This window comes from Chelonia mydas, chromosome 17 (assembly GCF_015237465.2).
Source record: "Chelonia mydas isolate rCheMyd1 chromosome 17, rCheMyd1.pri.v2, whole genome shotgun sequence".
Taxonomy (NCBI): domain Eukaryota; kingdom Metazoa; phylum Chordata; order Testudines; family Cheloniidae; genus Chelonia; species Chelonia mydas.
The window spans coordinates 4,309,100-4,327,065 of record NC_051257.2 but is presented as its reverse complement, the minus strand read 5'-3'; the positions used below and the strand labels follow the sequence as shown (position 1 = coordinate 4,327,065).

At 41.7% G+C, this 17,966-nt stretch overlaps 1 protein-coding gene across 7 annotated transcripts in view; it reads right to left on the bottom strand.

Moving 5' to 3' along the window:
- The window catches only part of VPS53 (VPS53 subunit of GARP complex), a 99,157-nt gene that overhangs the window by 56,273 nt on the left and 24,918 nt on the right, over positions 1-17,966 (bottom strand). For 6 of the 7 annotated variants that reach the window (XR_006286357.1, XR_006286356.1, XR_006286358.1 and 3 more), the window contains exons 5-7: positions 2,433-2,519; positions 2,023-2,138; positions 643-762 (exon numbers count right to left, since the gene is read on the bottom strand). Coding sequence is in view for 4 of the 7 variants with exons in the window: in XM_027820180.3 (XP_027675981.2) it covers positions 643-762; positions 2,023-2,138; positions 2,433-2,519 (323 nt within the window). In the remaining 3 variants the exon portion in view is untranslated. Of the gene's footprint in view, positions 1-642; positions 763-2,022; positions 2,139-2,432; positions 2,520-5,618; positions 5,800-17,966 lie in introns of all 7 variants that reach the window. The other variant, XM_027820182.3, reaches the window with a different exon arrangement.

Sequence of the window (17,966 nt, the reverse complement as noted above, 5' to 3'; positions counted from 1 at the left end):
CCAATTTCAGGTGGAAACCATACAAAACTCAGTAGATTCAGAATAGCCTTGTTTGATTATTTTGGGGAAAATAAAGTGACGACTCCCGCTGCATGAACCAATGGGAATCAGACACACGAAGTTCTAGACTCAACACTATGGGGAAAAATTTCGCCCTGACTTAAGCTCTGTACAACTCCATTGAAGTCAGGTGGAAATCAGGGCAGAAACTGGCCCCGAGCATTATTCTGTTTTAAATGTACATATCTTCTACTTTGTGTTATGCTTCTGGGCCAAAGAAATAAGGCTAAGAAAGTGGTGAAAAAGATCAGCTCTGGGTTTATTACAAATACGGATTCCTATGAGGTCACATAAAACGATGTTCACTGTACATAAATTAATTACTATGCCTATTAAAAGCCAGGCAATGGGAAGCCCAGGTCATTTGTGAATTGTACACATAATAATCATTGTTATGAATAAAATGGACTGTTAAAGAGATGAACCAGTTGCATCCAATTTTAAACTATCCATTTTGGCTGGATATAAATTGCAAAGAATATATCCAGCCTTTAAATTCTTGGAAAAGTTACCCTGTGCAATGCATTTTCTAACTTCCTTTCCCTGCAGGCATGTGAAGGGCACAAAGACCGATCATTTTACCTTTCGGAAAGCTGGCGTATCTGTGGAATCCCCATATATTTGTTGAAGTGCTCTAACACATTCACAACACCTTGCAGGAGATTGGCAACTTCCCCGTACTGTCTCCTCCTGGTCATAGCCCTGAAGAGGAAATCAGAGATTATAAAACCAGGTTTAGTGTAAAGGGCAGATCTTGGGTGGCAATTCCATAGATTACCTCATCCTTCTCTGGGTCACAGCAACGCATACTGAAATTTATTTTTCTAAAATACACAAACGTTCATTAACATTCCGCTGCAGCATTAGAATTTGTTTTAACTGATGCTAAAATAAACGGAGACAGCATACAGCTAATAATACTTCAAAAACACAGACGTCAAAAGTAACTCTTGGCAAAGAACATGTAAACTACTGAATGCATCAACTTAACAGTACGGGTTTGAAGGCAGTAAATGTTATTTTGCCATATTGACCCAAATCAAGCTATTTCTCATCCCAGAAGAGTATGAGTTAGAGCCTCACAGGGAAGAGAATTATAATGAAAAGCGGTTGGCCTTGACTTCATTGTTAATGTCTTTCATGAGCAAATGATGGAAAAGTCAAATTGAATTATTTCTTTTTCTGCATTCTTCAGGCTCTGTACAGCTGGAAAGGCTGGGTTTAAACTATAAGTGCCTAGAAACATGAGGTTCTGTGCAGCAGGCTCTCAGTTGGGTAATTTACTACCATGCAAACCAGGCCTAGCCCTTGTCTTGCAACTTTCCAGTTGCTTGCAAAACTCATCTGATCAACAAGTAAAACCTGTGGATTGTACCAGCAGCATGCTCCTCAAGCAAACCAACTAGAGACTACTACTGATAAAGCATAGTTTCAAAATGCAGGCAGAAGAGAAGAACTGGGTTCCCTTCTCTTGAAGGGCCATTAAACATACTTCATAATTTATGTAACAGCACCTGCACACAGTAGTGGTGGGCACCTTAGAAATGCAAACAACTAAAGAAATAGATAAATTTCACTAATCTCAAATACCACTTGAGGGATGCTCTAATTTGTAAAGCCCACACTCAGAATTAGGACATCCAACTGAATGGAACAACATTATTCACCAATATAGCAACTATGGTCCTCTAATGCTGATTTCAGTGACACGACTCAAGAGTCCAAGGGTGCAACAATAGTTCCTATTCATATGGGACAGGGATTGCAGGACCTACCGGGTACATGCAGAAAGGACCTGCCAACAGAATTTATAATAGCGACTGCTAATTCTGTGAGCGCACGGTCCCTGGAAGAATAAGAATCGGCTAATGCAGAACTATTCAGAATGCTGCCCAGTACTCCACAATACAGCTGTAGAGCCCCATATTTATAAAAGCGCCAGTGAAAGTTCCTGTGGCTTACTCAAGTGAATCCACACCCCCTGCCAGCATGTGTAGGTGATTGAGGGTAGTGATGGAGGTGGTCAGATGCCGTTTGGCATGATCTAGTTGCTTGATATCTCGTGTGATTTCTTTAACCTAGGGATTAAAAAGAAGAGACTGATTAAACATCCAAGCCACCACAGCAAGTTGTAAGGAGAGGATGTGACGGGCCCTGTCCTCTGGAATTGGAACCCTGCTAGCTTCTACAGCCACATTAACATAGGGACAAGGGTTCAGAACCTACATACAGCATGTAGAACTAGAGCCAGAATGAACTCTCCATAGCATGTGCTACCAATATGTGACCATTAGGGTGGACAAACCACAAATGCTGAGAACAAAAGAAGATCTCCCACTCCCTTTAAAGGCCAGGAAGAAACTGCCACTCACCATTTGCTCTGATTTTTCCGCCTTGTCTTTGATATCTTTAATCTTACCAAAGAGTTGCTGAATGGCTTTCTGGGCCTCCTCAAGAGCCTGAGAGAGAAGGAAAAGATTCATACTCAGTTTCCATCATCAAAGGAACTATGCAGTTGCTCCCTAGTGCAAATTTTGTAGCATTTTTACAACACATAACATTTAATCCGTATATCAGAGGCCAATATACAATTGTATCGTCCCAAGGTTTAATAGAAAGACCTGAGACAAGGAATTTTTCCCAAGACCTTTTCAAAATAAATTGGATAGGATTTTATTCTTTGTGGTCGATGGCTCAATATGAATTTTATAACAGACTCTAAGTGCCTGAATTAAGAGCTCTAAGAGTTTGTCTCTATGGATTACAAACTGGAAAGTCACGATATTTAAGAAAACCAGAATATTTTCCACCCATCTAGTGAAACTGGAAAGACACTTAAAACCTCCACTGATCCACATATTTACAGTGGATCAAGAGAAGAAAATATCTACTCTACCAAAAAAAGTGATAATGAAAAAGGTGCCATCAATGGAAAAAGTATCAAGTGAGTTACCTAGGGGGACAGAGGAACTGAACTTGCCATGTTTGCTAAATGAATAAGTCTCCTAAATGAAGGGGGAAGGAGGCTTTGTGGTTAACACACTGGCCTAGGCCTCAGGAAATCTATATTTAATTCCTGGCTTTGCCACAGACTTCTACTTCAGTGTCTCTGTGGCTCAGTTCCCCATCTATAAAATGGGGATAATATTTAAATATAAAATTCTTCTATCCCTTATAAGTCTTGGTTAATTAGAATGTTGGCTCTTCAGAGCAACACTGTCTCTTCTCAGGTGTACCAACAGCACCTAGCACAATCGGGGGAGATGTTGGTTCCGGGCTCTAGCTAATACTATCATACAAATAATAAATAAAATGAACCCCCCCCCGGTCCAATGCACCAAAATCATGCTACACGGCACTATAACAGAGAAACAACAAAAGGAGTGCAGCCCTCAAGGAGAGTGAGATTTGTGTAGCCCAGAGCGAGGCATACAGCAACATAGGGAAACTATTAAGAACACATCAAGCACATTGAGGCTCTCTCATTTCCAGGTTCCCGTTCTGTTTTTGTAAGTAACACGGTGCGATACTGACAGATATGAGGATGCATGGCTATCTGTAGAGCGGTTCCTGTTTTTTTAACAACAAAGCTTGACTTCTGACAGCAAAGGAAAGAAGCAGTCAGCATAAAATCCCAAGACTGCCCATAAGTTTTAAATTAAAAAAAGAACAAGCCATGTTTTATTTTTACAAAGCCGCTTAGATGCTGAACCTGGGTTACAACCACCTCCTAATCTAAACTCACATAGTGCCTCGTGTCTTAGAGAACTTTCCCAGGATCTGCACTGTAATATTACATAGGGAAAGTCGTCATACTTTGTCCATTGTTTCAAGGAAAAAATGTGTGGCAAAATATTTAACACGTTAATAGTGAAAGGAGAGAAATTTCTCCTTTCCTTCCATGCTTCTCAGAGATTTCCACAGTGGGAAATGTGAGCAGAGGAAGACAGAGCAACAGCTTCTTTGCAGGGTAAGAATAAGATTCACAGTCAAGCTCATACATTAGCATCTCTCTTGAAGAGAGAGAGAGAGATGACAGCATTATCATCCATATCATTGCTACAGTTAAGGGTGCGAGAGCACTTCAACTACAAACCTGTTTGCAGACATTTATAAATCAGCTGTAAAAATTCGCTTCCAGCCACATTACGATTTAATCACATTTGGAAATTTGACTAGACAAACTGAATCCACCATGGTATGGTAACTGTGTAAAGCAACTACTGCATACATGCAGTAAGGGACCAATTCATACACCACTGAAACCAACAGAAAGACTATTTGACTTCGATTGAGCAGGATCAGGCCCTAGTGAGCTCTAAGAACTTTTAGTTAAGGTTTTAAATACATCTGTACATGTGTCTTATACAAAACAAGCCACCCGAGGACAAGATCCTCAGCCAGCATACACACTGATTCACACCAGTGAGGAAACTTGCCCCAGGTTTCTTGGCTGCTACTGTACACTGAGCAGCTGGTTTCAATGGTATCTCTCCCAAATCTTTTCCTGATCACTGTGCTGGATAACCAATTCTTTGCTTTCAAAGCATTGTGCGTTGTTCTGTAATGAAGTGCATTCACCATTTGTTGGCCTAAGTTATCCAGTTCCTTTCGCATCTGATGGTGATTGTAATTATGTGCTATCTGCAATTCCATCATCACCTGCAGACCTGAAGGGCTCATTTACAACAATTTCATTCAAATCATTCCTATTTTCACACTCTCCCTCACTTAAATTCCCTTCCTCCATAAATCACACTTCTGCCAAAGGCCGGAAAGCATCAGCTCTTCCTCCAAAGAAGTGCTAGCAAAAAAAATAATAAACCTAAATGGAAAACTTAAAAGTTATGGAATGAAGGAATGTAAAACCCCACATCTCGGTCACTTTGCCTTCAATCTCAGCCCTCCATCTGTGGACTCTAGGGCACGACCTTATCTACATACTTATCTGTAAAAGTCCTTAGCCTTACTGCTGCTGTATTACAGGGGTAATACCATGGCTCAGTCTGTGTTGAGATCTGTACTCTAAGCACGACTAACATTCTTCTGTTTCACATTTTAATAACTGAATTTGGTTTCCAAATCTGGCACAATAGCTCTTCCGAAGAAAACTGCATTTTCTATTCTTGATCGCTCATGAGTTGGTATTAAATTTTTTATGTTCAAGTTATAGAATTGAAATTTATATGTGCACCTGCTGTTGAATTGTATTTATGGTTAGAGTTTCATCTGTATATGGTTGTTCAGGAGAAGGTTAGTGGTAAGTGGGCTGTAGATTGTGGAGAGGAGGCAGCTGAAGCTGAGAAGGGGAACAAAAAGGTGGCTTGTACACGGGTTGTTGAATGACTTACCTGCTTCTTTTCCTTGGTTTTGATATCTTGTACTGATAGGATAAGCAACCTAGCAATCTCAGTTCAAAGATCACACACAAAAAATTAGTTGAATATATAAAATTATGCACAGAGGTGGAAGTGTTTGCTTGAAAACCTCCTTATGATCATGCTGAAAACATTAAGTATCTTTTGTCGATTCACTGTTGCAGGTAGTTCAATACTCACCATAAGGAAAGTGGGAATGACTCTCGATAAACAGAGGGCTGGATTTTGTGTGGTATTTTCAGTTCCTTACATGAATAAGACCAAACCACACAAAGGAAGTAAGTTTAAACCCCAACACAACTGGTGTGAACTGTGTATGTGAGGGGGAGAAAGCCACCTGATTGGATGTCCTAAAACCAACCTGCAAAATAATTCAACACATAAGCCCTTTCCATCTTGATAACATCTCCATCCCCAGCTCCCTTTGTCTTCTGCTGTTAAGCAAGCTTCTAATCATCCCCCTCTTTATATCGAATGCCATGAGCAAGGATATTATTGTAGCAACATACTCCTTGAAAAAACAAATACATTTATCAAAATCTTGTGTTTCCAAGATCAAAGGAAGACCAACTTGGCAGAAGGATTTTTTTTCCCCTCCTCATGGAATGGTTTACTTTTTATAATAAATGTGACTAAGTTGGAGAACATTTTTTAATTCGCTTTCCAGAGGGGGAAAAAAGGTCTCATCGGAAGTATCAGAATCATGTGCGCATTAACTTTTATCTATTTAACGTCCCTTAGCCAGTCATCCAACACATTCAGTTAGTGAAGTGAATGTACATCCTACAGAGACAGTTACATTGTTCATCTGCAATTGACATCCTCCTTTTTTTTTTTTTTTGGCTTAACTATTCACGTGTGTGAGACGGAGAGAAAGAGTTTGGCTCTTAGCTCTAGTTTCTTTTTATAATAAAATCTTGCCTTTTATTCCATATCCATTCCAAAGCATGTGGATTAAAAACAAAACTAAAGAATTCTCTCTCCAACTTATTTAACCATAGTCTCTCTATAGGTACCAGATCCCAATTTCAGCTATTAAACAGACCATTACCAAAGTGATGCTCTTGCATATTCTGAGACTTGGACAGGCCTGTAAAAAGTCAACCCGAAGTCCCTCACAGAGGCCAGTTGTTACATTTCCTTTTGTTTCAGCACAGCACTGACTGCTACCACTAACTGGTATTTCAAGCCAAGAGGGATGTTGAAAACAGAGCTCTAAATAAAGAGATACAGAGGCCAGATCTGGCCAAGAGATTAAATTAGCTCCCACGGAAGCACCACAGCTCGATTACGCCATTCTTATCCAAAGCAGAGGCACTGTCATGACACTTATTTAGACCTTGGACCACCCAAAACAAATTTAGCCTTCAGGGACATATAATTCTTTGGTATGAGATGCTAAACTGAGCTCCATTCAGAGCCTCATCAGTGGCTATCATGGGGGATGGGCAAACACCAATGACATTTCACAATGAAGTTAAATGACAACCTCAGTGTATTAACTGACAGACGCCTATGCTTAGTACAACAGGTTCTAGACATTCAAGGTTGCACACAACCTATTGCAAGGTACATGATATTTGCCCTATATATGCTTTGTAAAGAGCTTTTGTATCTAGTTTTATGGTAAAGTCCTTTATTTTTTGTTACAAATATAGAAAGATTTTTTCTTGCCCTTAATTACTAATCAGTGTTTCTAAAAGTCTTTTACAGCATCATATAAAACGAGGATTTGCCTCATTTACTCAAACTGAGTAGCACCTTACTCTGCAGGTAGTCCAGCTGTGGCTATTCACATAAGTACGATGCCTTTCAATATGAGTACGATATCAGAATCCAACCCTTACCTGCTTTCTTATTGCACATGGGTTACACTTTCATTATTTAAAATTCACAGACCAAAAAAAAGCTTCAATAAACTGAGGTATCAATTATTTAAGAGAATTTTGGCATTTTCTCAAAAATCATACAAGGTTAGAAAGCCAAAAATTCCATATTTACATTATAAGAAGAGGACAAATATTAGAAGGCAGGAAAATTCACAGCCACCCAAGCCACCTTAATTCTGCCTTCATCCCCTGCCAACATCCCATCTTGCACACAATCCCATCTTGCATCTAACATGGAGGTATTTTGATAAAGGTTGCTTTGATACGAGTTTTTAAGAAGTTGGCAGCCTGCCATAAGGTGACCTCTGCAAAGCACATTAGCAATGAATGTGTGGCTGGTGATTTAAAGCTGTAGAGTACTATGCGAGGTCTAAGCAGCATTACTCGCCATCAGTCTCCCGAGTTAAAGATTGCTTTGTTATTTTTACTCTATGGTACTTAGACAAAATATATGGTGTTGGAATGACAAGTTTCTCTTTGAAGTCCTGTCCACTTCAGTTATCAAAAATAACTGGAGAAAGCAGTGGAAAAAAATAAAAAAATAGCCAGACCTCTCTCTAAAAAGTTAACCATTAGGGTCCTGATTCTGAAAGGGGTTACATGCATGCTTAACTTTGCTACCGTGAATAGCCCCAAATTACTCTAGCTCAAAGTTAAACATGTGCATAAGGGTTAGCAGGAGCGGGGGCTACCAGAGGTTCTTTTCTAAAGGTCTGAACAGGCAACAAGAAAAGGGCCAGCATCTTATACTAAAATCGAAATCTGTTATCAAGCTCCTGATAAGACCTGGTCAAACCTGGTCACTATTAGGAGATGGTGAAAGGAGAGGAGGGCTACCCATCCTTCAAAGTCAGGATCAGCTAGCCTTACTCCTGCCAAATTTGTTATCCACTGCTTGTCTCTTGGGTGGGATTTTCTATAAACCATACATCAAGGCTTCCCTGAAACAGTAGGAAGTTACTGAAAAACTCAACAGGATCAGTCCAGAAAAGTGACGAACACCTACACTGTATTTTGTTGAAACGCTATCCTGTTCAGTGACAACTAGTTTTTAAAGCATGGACTTGGACAGAGAATGTAAGAGCAGTAGTATTCGCCTGGGTTTGACACACAGCCTCCAATCTGCACTCCCAGACCTCCAACCATCTATCAAGGTTATTTCATTTGAAGGACAGCATTTGTAATGTGTTCTGCAAAGAAGTGCATGATGTGCTGATGCTTTAACTGTCACTGCAGAGTCTCAGGCTTGCATTTGTCCTTGGTTTGATCCCAAAGAGTTTGATTCCAGAGAAGAACAAGATGGTGGGGGATATAACGTCATCTCAGTTCAAAGGGGGTTTATAAATAAAAATCCCCATTCATGGAGATAAAAATATCTCCCTTCCATTTCATCTCAGTGGGATGAAAATATTCCCAATCACGAACATGGGAGTACCCATAATAATTACCAGTCAACTCACAATTACTAAACACCAAACACTTGTTGCATATTTTATTCTCAGAAAAAGCATACCCCCTGAAAAGAGTTTCTCCCTGCTCATGTACAATAAATTCTCTCTTTCATACTTCTGGGATACCCCAGCGCCTCTTGTTTCAGAAATGGGACAAGAAGCAATAAAAGAATAGAACGTCAAATATTTAAACAGGGGAAACCTTTAGGATCAAAGTGGTTTATGTTTGAAAAAATACCTCCCTTGATTATTATTTTGCACTTCGTTGGAGATGGAGCATCGAAGCCAATAGCAAGCTCCAAAGCTAACAAATTGTCACTGGAATGCTGACCAAACTAAACCAGGATTTTGCCCGCGGACACTTTAACAGCCAAAAAAAAAGGTCAACAGCTACCATCATGTGGTGCCAGCATTTGCTACTTTTACCTACTTAAGGGCTCTGGAGAGCCACAGTTTGGACAACATGAGCTCTGGCCCTGTTTTATGAATTAAAGAACTCAGGTCTCCTGCTGTTTTGCTGAATAATGTGGTTGGGATGTAGGGGGAAGAGAAGAGACAGGAATAGCAGCTGGTATTCGGTTTAAGTTTTATACTGCAATTTTTAGAACAAGGTACAAGTTTCCAAAACTGTAAATCATAGAATATCAGGGTTGGAAGGGACCTCAGGAAGTCATCTAGTCCAAGCCCCTGCTCAAAGCAGGACCAATCCCCAATTTTTGCCCCAAATCCCTAAATGGCCCCCTAAAGGATTGAACTCACAACCCTGGGTTTAGCAGGCCAATGCTCAAACCACTGAGCTATCCCTCCACCCAACAACAACAAAACTTGACAACGTTGTAAATTTCAGGAGCACCAGTACGAAGTGAAATTGCTAATAAATATTGATTTGATTTCTTAACGCTTACTTCAAACCCCTTTATTTACCCCTTAAAACATACCCTTCAAACAACACAGTAGTAGCTCTGAATGATTCAATGGTGCCGGAGGGCTGCATATTTCTTTTTGACCTAGAAAAACCTACTGAATTGATGAGCTCTGCGCATGTTTGGCATTTTTTTGTACCTCTGAAATTTTTTAAGTTAAGAAGAGAGATAACATAACATTTCGCTCAGACACACACAGAAACCTGCCAACAGAAAAGCTGTGTGAAAACCTGTTCCACGCTTTTTAAGTCATGGGGCACCATTTGGTAGTTTAGATGTAAAATTTGGTGTTGGCACAAAATAAAGGTTTGGTTTGCTTGACAAAGCTTAACAAGATTTTCATGAAGCTTTGTTCTGATCATGATGACAACAGTTTGTTTGGATTTAAACGTCTGCCTGTAGCAACTGACACCAAAATGCTGCAGTATTTGGTTAGTGCATGAGGAGGAGAGTGAGAGACTGACCACAAACACACACACAATGAAAGATGACACTGTCTGAAAAAGATTTGTTTACTTATAGCAAATCCACCCTGAAAACACTGCATGAGTGCAGCTGCACCCCCGTAGTGCTTCACTGAAGACGCTCTAAGCTGACGGGAGAGAGCTCTCCCATTGGCGTAGTTAATCCACCTGCCTGAGAGGTGGCAGCTGTATCACCGGGAGAAGCTCTCCCACCAACACAGCGCTGTCTACACAGGGGTTAAGGTCAGTATAAGTATGTTGCTCGGGGCGTGAAACTGGTATATGTCAATAGGGTAGACCAGACCTCAGTACTGTTATAAGTAACCATAAGATCACTTTGAGTATAGTCAGTTACATTGTTTCCCCTTGTTAATGAGCTGGTTTGGGGTGTTTTGCATAGCAAAGAAGGACGGAAAAACATTTTTAAGAGATGAAAATGTGATTGTAAAACCATAACTGGCAGGGGAAGTCAAGCAGTACCCGACACTACTGACCTTTTTTAAATCAATTCAACTTTGAATGGTTGTGTCCCTTTAAAACCAACTTTCTTGCCACTTATGGCAATTAAAGGATGTCCTAGCACTTATGTGCAGGAGTAGGGGTGTTACCCATAGCATCCTACCCGAAATCCAACACAGGGAATTACGCTCTACCTGTCTGAATTCCTCTTGCAGTTCCAAGTTGACATGGTAGTCATCTTTACCTCCACCCTAAAAAGGGGGGCAGAGTTGCTGTGCTCTATTGAACAGCTGCCACTTTCTACCAGTGACGTGGCGACATTTCAGGGGTGGGTGCAGTGATCTCTGAACACCCCCTACCCACCCTTCCAGGGCTGTTGTGGAACTCAGCTAAATATTTAGGGGTTCGGAAACCCTCAGACAAAAGGAACTATACGAGGTCTGTGCACTATGAGAGAACAACTTTTCATTGGGGGATAGAAAAAATGTGCTAGGATAGGTTGCTTGCTTAGGAAACTTTAGGCGTGAGGGCCACTAGGATCCACTTTGTTCTGTCCCCTCTTGAGTAATAATGGTTAAAATACTTAGATGACTTCCACATGCTGATTGGTATGGAGTAAAAACTTGCTGGTTTTATTTGCTTCTAGCTAATATACATTTCCACTGGATGTTATTACTCATATTGGAAAACTGCCCAGCGCTAAGTATTTTATAGACACTTGACACATCTGCCCAATTTCTTAGAGTCCAAACGTATCCTTCATGTTACAAATTGGGCTGTGGTTGGGATACTGAGAGCTTTGAACTTCTGGAAACCTCCCCGTTCTCAACTGCAGAGAGTTAAGTCTTCTTTCATTCCTTGCCACACTTACAATTGAAATCAATGAAAACCTCAAGCATGGTTAAAAATAAATTCCCATCTAACAACCCAAAAGAGCCTCAGCTGCAGCACTTTCAAAGAGACTTTTGTATACTGTGACCACGCTAACAATTTATTCCATTAAGGTCTCATACCTGCGAGTCCCTCCAGTTTGAGAAATGGCAAAAAAATACTCTGTTAGGATTTCATGTTAGAGGATGCTGTCAGAGTTGCATCAAAGATAAACACAATCTAGGATTAAGTCGCTCTGAAATATAGTCAAGCCTCGGGAAAACAGGAGCATGGTTTGGAGAAACTCTGACCACTTATTTCTTATGCCTACAATTTATTCTGCTGAAAGCCTCCACCTCAGCCTCCACACACAAACCCCTCATCACTTAGTCCATGGTCATGCCTAGGAAAATAGGTTGTACTGGAAAACGCATTGGCTAATATGCATTAGTGGACATGATTTTAAACAGGACATTGCACCTCCCGTGGACTCAGTTTACCACCTTTAAAACTGGCTGTAGGTGGCCCAGGCTCGCTCTCCCAGGGCTTGTCTTCACAAGTAGATTAACTGGCGTTAACTATAGTGGAATCAGCTATTCTGCTATAGCTGTGCTGGTCATTTTCACCAAGTAGACAAGCCCTTAGGGCTTTATCACTGGAGTACCTGATCCTAGTAGCCCTCTCGCCACTAGGAGTGACCACTTACCAATTGACATGGTTTTGAAAGGTTTTAAACAGCCTACACATGCTAAAACTACCTATTTTCCTACTCTAGACACGGCCTAAGCGTTCCAAATGCAAATAATTTCAGCCGCTTTAAAAAAATTTAAAAAAAAAAAAAATCTAAGCTTCCCCCATCTGGGGCATACCCTGTTGCTGCTGACTACACTGGGACATGTACTACTTTAAAACATTAACTCTCTCCCCTGCCCCTTTGAGCAATATTTGGCTGTACCCCACAAAAAACCTGCACAGTCAATCTATGGGTGGAGGGATGCTCTTGCGAGTAAGGCATTGGACTGAGAATCAGGATTCCCAGCTTCTAGTCCTTGCCATCTACAGCCTGTGTGTGAGACCTTCTGAAAGTCACTTGTCCTCTTGATGCCGAAGCGTCCCCATCTGGAAATTGGGGCTAGTACCTATTTATCTCACAGGGTGCAAAGCAAACTAGCCTGTTCAGGCGAAGGGTGCTACGGACACACAAAATGCTATATTGCTACTACAATTCTATAGTTTATGTGCAAAGCCAACTAAGTTCCAATCTCACCTGCACAGAACATGGGTTTCTATCGTCAGTCCTTTTGCTGCAAACAGAATCCAGTTTTCAGCCAAAAAGAGGGCTCTGCAGGGGACTTTATTCAACAAACCAGCTTTAAAAGCTATGTTAATAATGAATCAAGCTTCAAATTGTACCCCCTTCCCTCCCCCCAAAAAAGAGAAAATCCACAGTTGTGGTTAGAAGTCTAGCCTGGGCGTTAAACAGGCAGGCCAGGACTGACAGGCACATGAGATCTGAAACAGCAGACGATCTTCCATATTGTGTGGGGCGACATAATGAGGTATAACACCTCTACTCCCATATTTACCCAAAAGCCTTTCAGAGCTGTCCTTTTCTATAGCATCGATGACTCCTTACGTCTGACTTGGGGGCCCAGGGATGAGTCAAAGGGGTGGTAAAGCATGGCTACCCAAGACCGTGAACTCACATGCAACACTGTATTGCTTACGTGCACATAAGCCAAGCCACAGTGACATGCATTGATTTGGGATTGAAACATTGTGGCCCATTGCTATAGCAATTAGACAGGTGCCTCAGGCTCCTGGCAAAGCCCTTAACGTCACTGTATCTGGGCACAGTGACTATTATGGCTTCATCACGTAAGCATGCGATGAGGGCTAGATAGTCACAGCCCACACTTAGCTGCACAAGGGAGCAAAGCCCCACTCGACCCCAGGTCAGAGACTGGCTGCCAGGGCTACTCCCTCATCACTGCCCACTGAGAACAGGTAGAGTGGAGTCGCGGCTCCATCTCCCTCTACTTGCCAGGCAGGCACACGATGGGGAGCAAACTGCTCCACACGAAGGGGCGAAGTGACCTATTCCTTTCTCAGGGAGCAGGGGAGGAATTGCGACTCAGAACCACAGCTGGTTCCCCGACTGCTCCTTAGGTGTGGCTACTCCCCACGCCTTACTCAGGGCTGTTTGTAAAATTACAGCCTAGCCCTGAATGACTGGAAACTCCTCCAGATTATTAGAGCAAGATTAGGTCTACATAGCAAAACACACCCGCGGCAGAGAGCCTCAGAGCCTGGTTCAACTGACTCGGGTTCGCTCTGCAAGGCTATAAACAGCAGCACAGACTGGAGCCCCGGCAAGGAGGGAGGGTCTCAGAGCCCAGGCTCCAGCCCAAGCATCTACACTGCTATTTTTCGCTCTGCAGCTCAAACCCAAATCACTTGACCAAGGCTCAAGCTCGTAAATGCAGAGGGTTTTTTTTTTTTTCTCTCTGCGTAGACGTATCGTGAGCCACTGGGGTAACATGCTGTGGACGAGGGCTTGTCTACACAGGGAAAATGGCCAGCGTAACTATACCAGTCTAAATATTCCACTGTAATTCTACTGCTATAACACCCCCATGTGGACGCTATTTCGGAATAAAAGTCTTCAGACAAGGAGTTTTACCAGTATAACTATACCTGTATAATGGTACAGGTAAATTCCCTGTGTAGACAAGCTGCAATTCTCTCTTCTGGATCTAATTTTTTTTTTAGAATATGTGTTGAGTCTTTACCCCCACCATGCTGCTCCTGTTCCTCTCCAAACCTTTTGTCTCCACCTCCCACATGCCATTCCATGCCTCATTTTGTTCCACCCACTATGCTCCAGAGAGCTGCCCTTATCTCTTGAACTCAGTGACCTCCATTACTCCTCCAGATTCAACAAACCTGATCTCCACTCCAACATGGCCTGCACCTCCCTATTTGAACTGCAATCCTGTGCATCTAATTTGCCTAGCCTGTAAACTCCTTAGGGCAGGGCCCTTGTCAATTATATGCCTGTAAAGTCCATTTGAGAACTCAGCATTTTGGTTGTTCCCACCAAATCACATTTGATCAATCAGAGCCATGTTTGGTTTGCACATTGTGTACGTCCAAAAACTGACCAAAATAATCCTTTTCAGATTTTGTAAAATAAATCCACTCTTGGGTTGAGGCCTATGATTGTACAGCTGCATTACAAACCCTGAAAATAGGGATTTATAAATGGAAATGCTGACGGATCTTCAGCTCTAGGCATGTGAACATAATGGCTGGAATAAACGTTTCCCCATGGGGGGGGGGGGGAAGGGGGGTAGGAGTGGCACTGCATAGTGAAACCAAGATTCAAACTCCTGCCTGTTGTCAAAATTTTTACTGTTGGAGTGGACTTCTCATGCGGCTGGCAAACAGCACCAGCTCTGACCCAGCAAGATCTTGCTTTGTAACTTACTCCGGGCTTGGGTCCATCTGGGAATGAAGTTTGCCTGTTGCCAGCATAAAACACGCCCCGAGCCACACCCTGGACAGTTACAGCAGTGCCTCTCAACTTTTCCAGAATACTGTACCCTTTCAGGACACTGATTTCTCTTGCATATCCCGAAGTTTCACCTCACTTAAAACTTACTTGCTTACAAAAATCAGACATAAAAATACAAGTACATCACAGCATGCTATCACAAAAAAAATTGCTTTCTTTCATTTTTACCTTATAGTGAAAAATAAATCGATTGGGATATAAATATTGAACTTACATTTCAGTGTGATACTTGAACCTGTTTTTCACTTGTGAGCCTTGTCATTCTGGGAGGCTGTGAATTACAATTTCACTGTCACCACTTCTACTGCTTCCAGCTCCTCGTTTTAAAAAAAAAAATCTATCCATTTTTACATTGCAGCCACATACACACCATGACAACATCAACCTCATTAACATGTTTGCATGCATCAGTAAATGACATAAAAGGCATGCATGTTTCATACAGTGCATATATGCATGTTACGGTATAATATAGTATATGGAGCAGCATAAACAAGCCATTGTCTGTATGAAATTTTAGTGACTTCGCTAGTGCTCTTTATGTAGCCTGTTGTAAAACTAGGCAAATATCTAGATGAGTTGATGGACGCGGAGGTCTTTCAGGAGGTACCCCTCGGGGTCAGCGTACCCTTGGTTGAGAACCACTGAGCTACAGGATGGTGACAAACTGCATTTACCCACTTATGATATCGAAGCACAAGAAAAGGTCAAGCTTCGACTTGCTTCTCCTCTGAACTTGGCTACGCAGCACATGGCAAAAGTTATGCTTGATCTCCTTGTGTAGTTGCAGATGCCAGTTTTAATGGCCAATGTCCAAAAGAATAATAAACAACAGTATTTCTTCTTGGCATGCCATTTGCCTAAAACCCTTTTCAATAAGCGTGTTTTAGACTAGAAAGGCTTACTGTGTTCCTGCAGCTTGGAAGAGAGACCATCCAACTGCCATAACTTGCTAGAGAAATGAGTCTAAATGAATCTTAAGTTTGATTTATTTTGGCAGCTTGACTTCTGTTTATTATTCATTGGCTACAAAAGCTTAAGAACTCTGTGTGACTTTAATCACAAGGACTGAGTTTTAAGAAATGTGGGTTTGGTTTTTTTTAAACTTACACACAGAGCTTAAGACATTCCCTAAATCTGCATTCCCCCCACCCCAACCCACACACACTCCACACAAAAATCCTGAATATTCGCCTTTGCCTGCTAACAATCAGGATAAAGGTTTCTGCAGAGAAAAACAGGAGACAAGAATGTTGAATGGTTAAGAGTGTTCTACATAAGAGGCATGGGAGATATTAAAGCGATTGTGCCAAAGAAAAGCCTACAAATGATATTATTTAAAATGTCAGGCTTAAACACTTGTTGCTAACAGGCTGATGATTTTACAGGGCTCTTCAAAGCCTGCTTGTTCCAGCTAACCTGCTATACTGGTAGCCTCTAGAGGCCCTGATCAGGAATCACAGCCCCACTGTGCTTGGCACTGCACAAAACATTAAGTAAAGAGATAGGCTCTACCCCAAAATGCCGAAAATCTTTTCTTAAACACAAGACACAACACGTGGGTGAAACAAATAAATGGGTGGGCACTGGGAGGTAGAGAGGATGAAGTGACAGTAACCTGAGCACGTTGTTGCCTAGCCTAGCTGTACACCCAATTTAGCTGTCTACCTGCCTGGCAATTGTTGTTCAAAGCCCAGCACTTAGGCATATTTGTGACTTTAAGATATTAGCCATCTCACTGACTTCAAAGCAACTATTCACGCACTTCAGTGTTTTGCTGGACCAAGCTTAAGGGAGGAGGAACAAGCATTGGACAATGGCTAGGTGGCAGGAAGCAAGACTGAGGGCACAACTAGCCTATGCAAAACTGTCTTCAGTGGGTTACTCACATGCTTTAAATTACAGATGGGCTTAAGTACTTTGCCAGATTGGGGCCTTATCCTCACCTTCCAGGCTCCCTCCCCATTCTTAGGCTGCAGGAGGTCTTAGTGGCACCTGCATCATTTTCACCTCTCACTTCCTCTGCTCAATCTCCATATGCAATTCTCTTCCTCCCTGCATCTATTCTGTAAAGTCCTCTCTGATCTCAACTGAAATAGCTGAGTGAGGGTAAGTATCCAATGTACATCAGTCTAAGACCTTGCCAAACCCAAGAGAGCTGTGGGTATTTCTCTACACCGGATGCATCCATCTTCCTCCTTTCACAGGCTTAAACATAGCAAGATCCTACACTGTGCACATGGCTTGGGAAGAGAAGGCATTGCTAACCTTCCCCCAACAGCAAAGGTGCTACACATTTATCTTTATCTGCAGCATTGTTTATGAAAGTACCAGACAGCTAATTAAAGTGTCCACCGCTGAGCTGGGTGCAAGCTTGACAGCAAGAATTTACTTGCATTCTTATTAACACCAGCAGCTGCCATTTTTTTCCTGCACTCCTATGGTTAAGGAAAACATATTTCCAATATTATGAGTCAAAAAAACAGATCTGGGAGCCAGTCAAAGCCAACTGAGTTACCAAACTAATATCCTCACCCGCCAAAAAATGGGCAAGGTTGTTCCCTGTCCAGAACATGTCCACTTCCTTTTTCTTATTATTTAACGTTTATATTGCACTGGGACCTAGAAGCCAATTAGACTGGGCCCCATTGTGCTAGGAAATCCTCTAGGTTAAATTACGTTTTGTTTTTCTTAAAGCAACTTAACACACTAGCAACTTAAAAACAAATTCACACATCCATCTGAAAATGTTCATCTACTGTTGTAACAGTAAAACCTATCATCACTATAACAAAAGATTGGGAAGAAAAGATTTCTTTTCCCCTATAAAAGACAACCTGTTTCATCAGTTTCAATCATTTCCTTGTATCCCTTGTTGTTTGTGAAGGTCAGGAA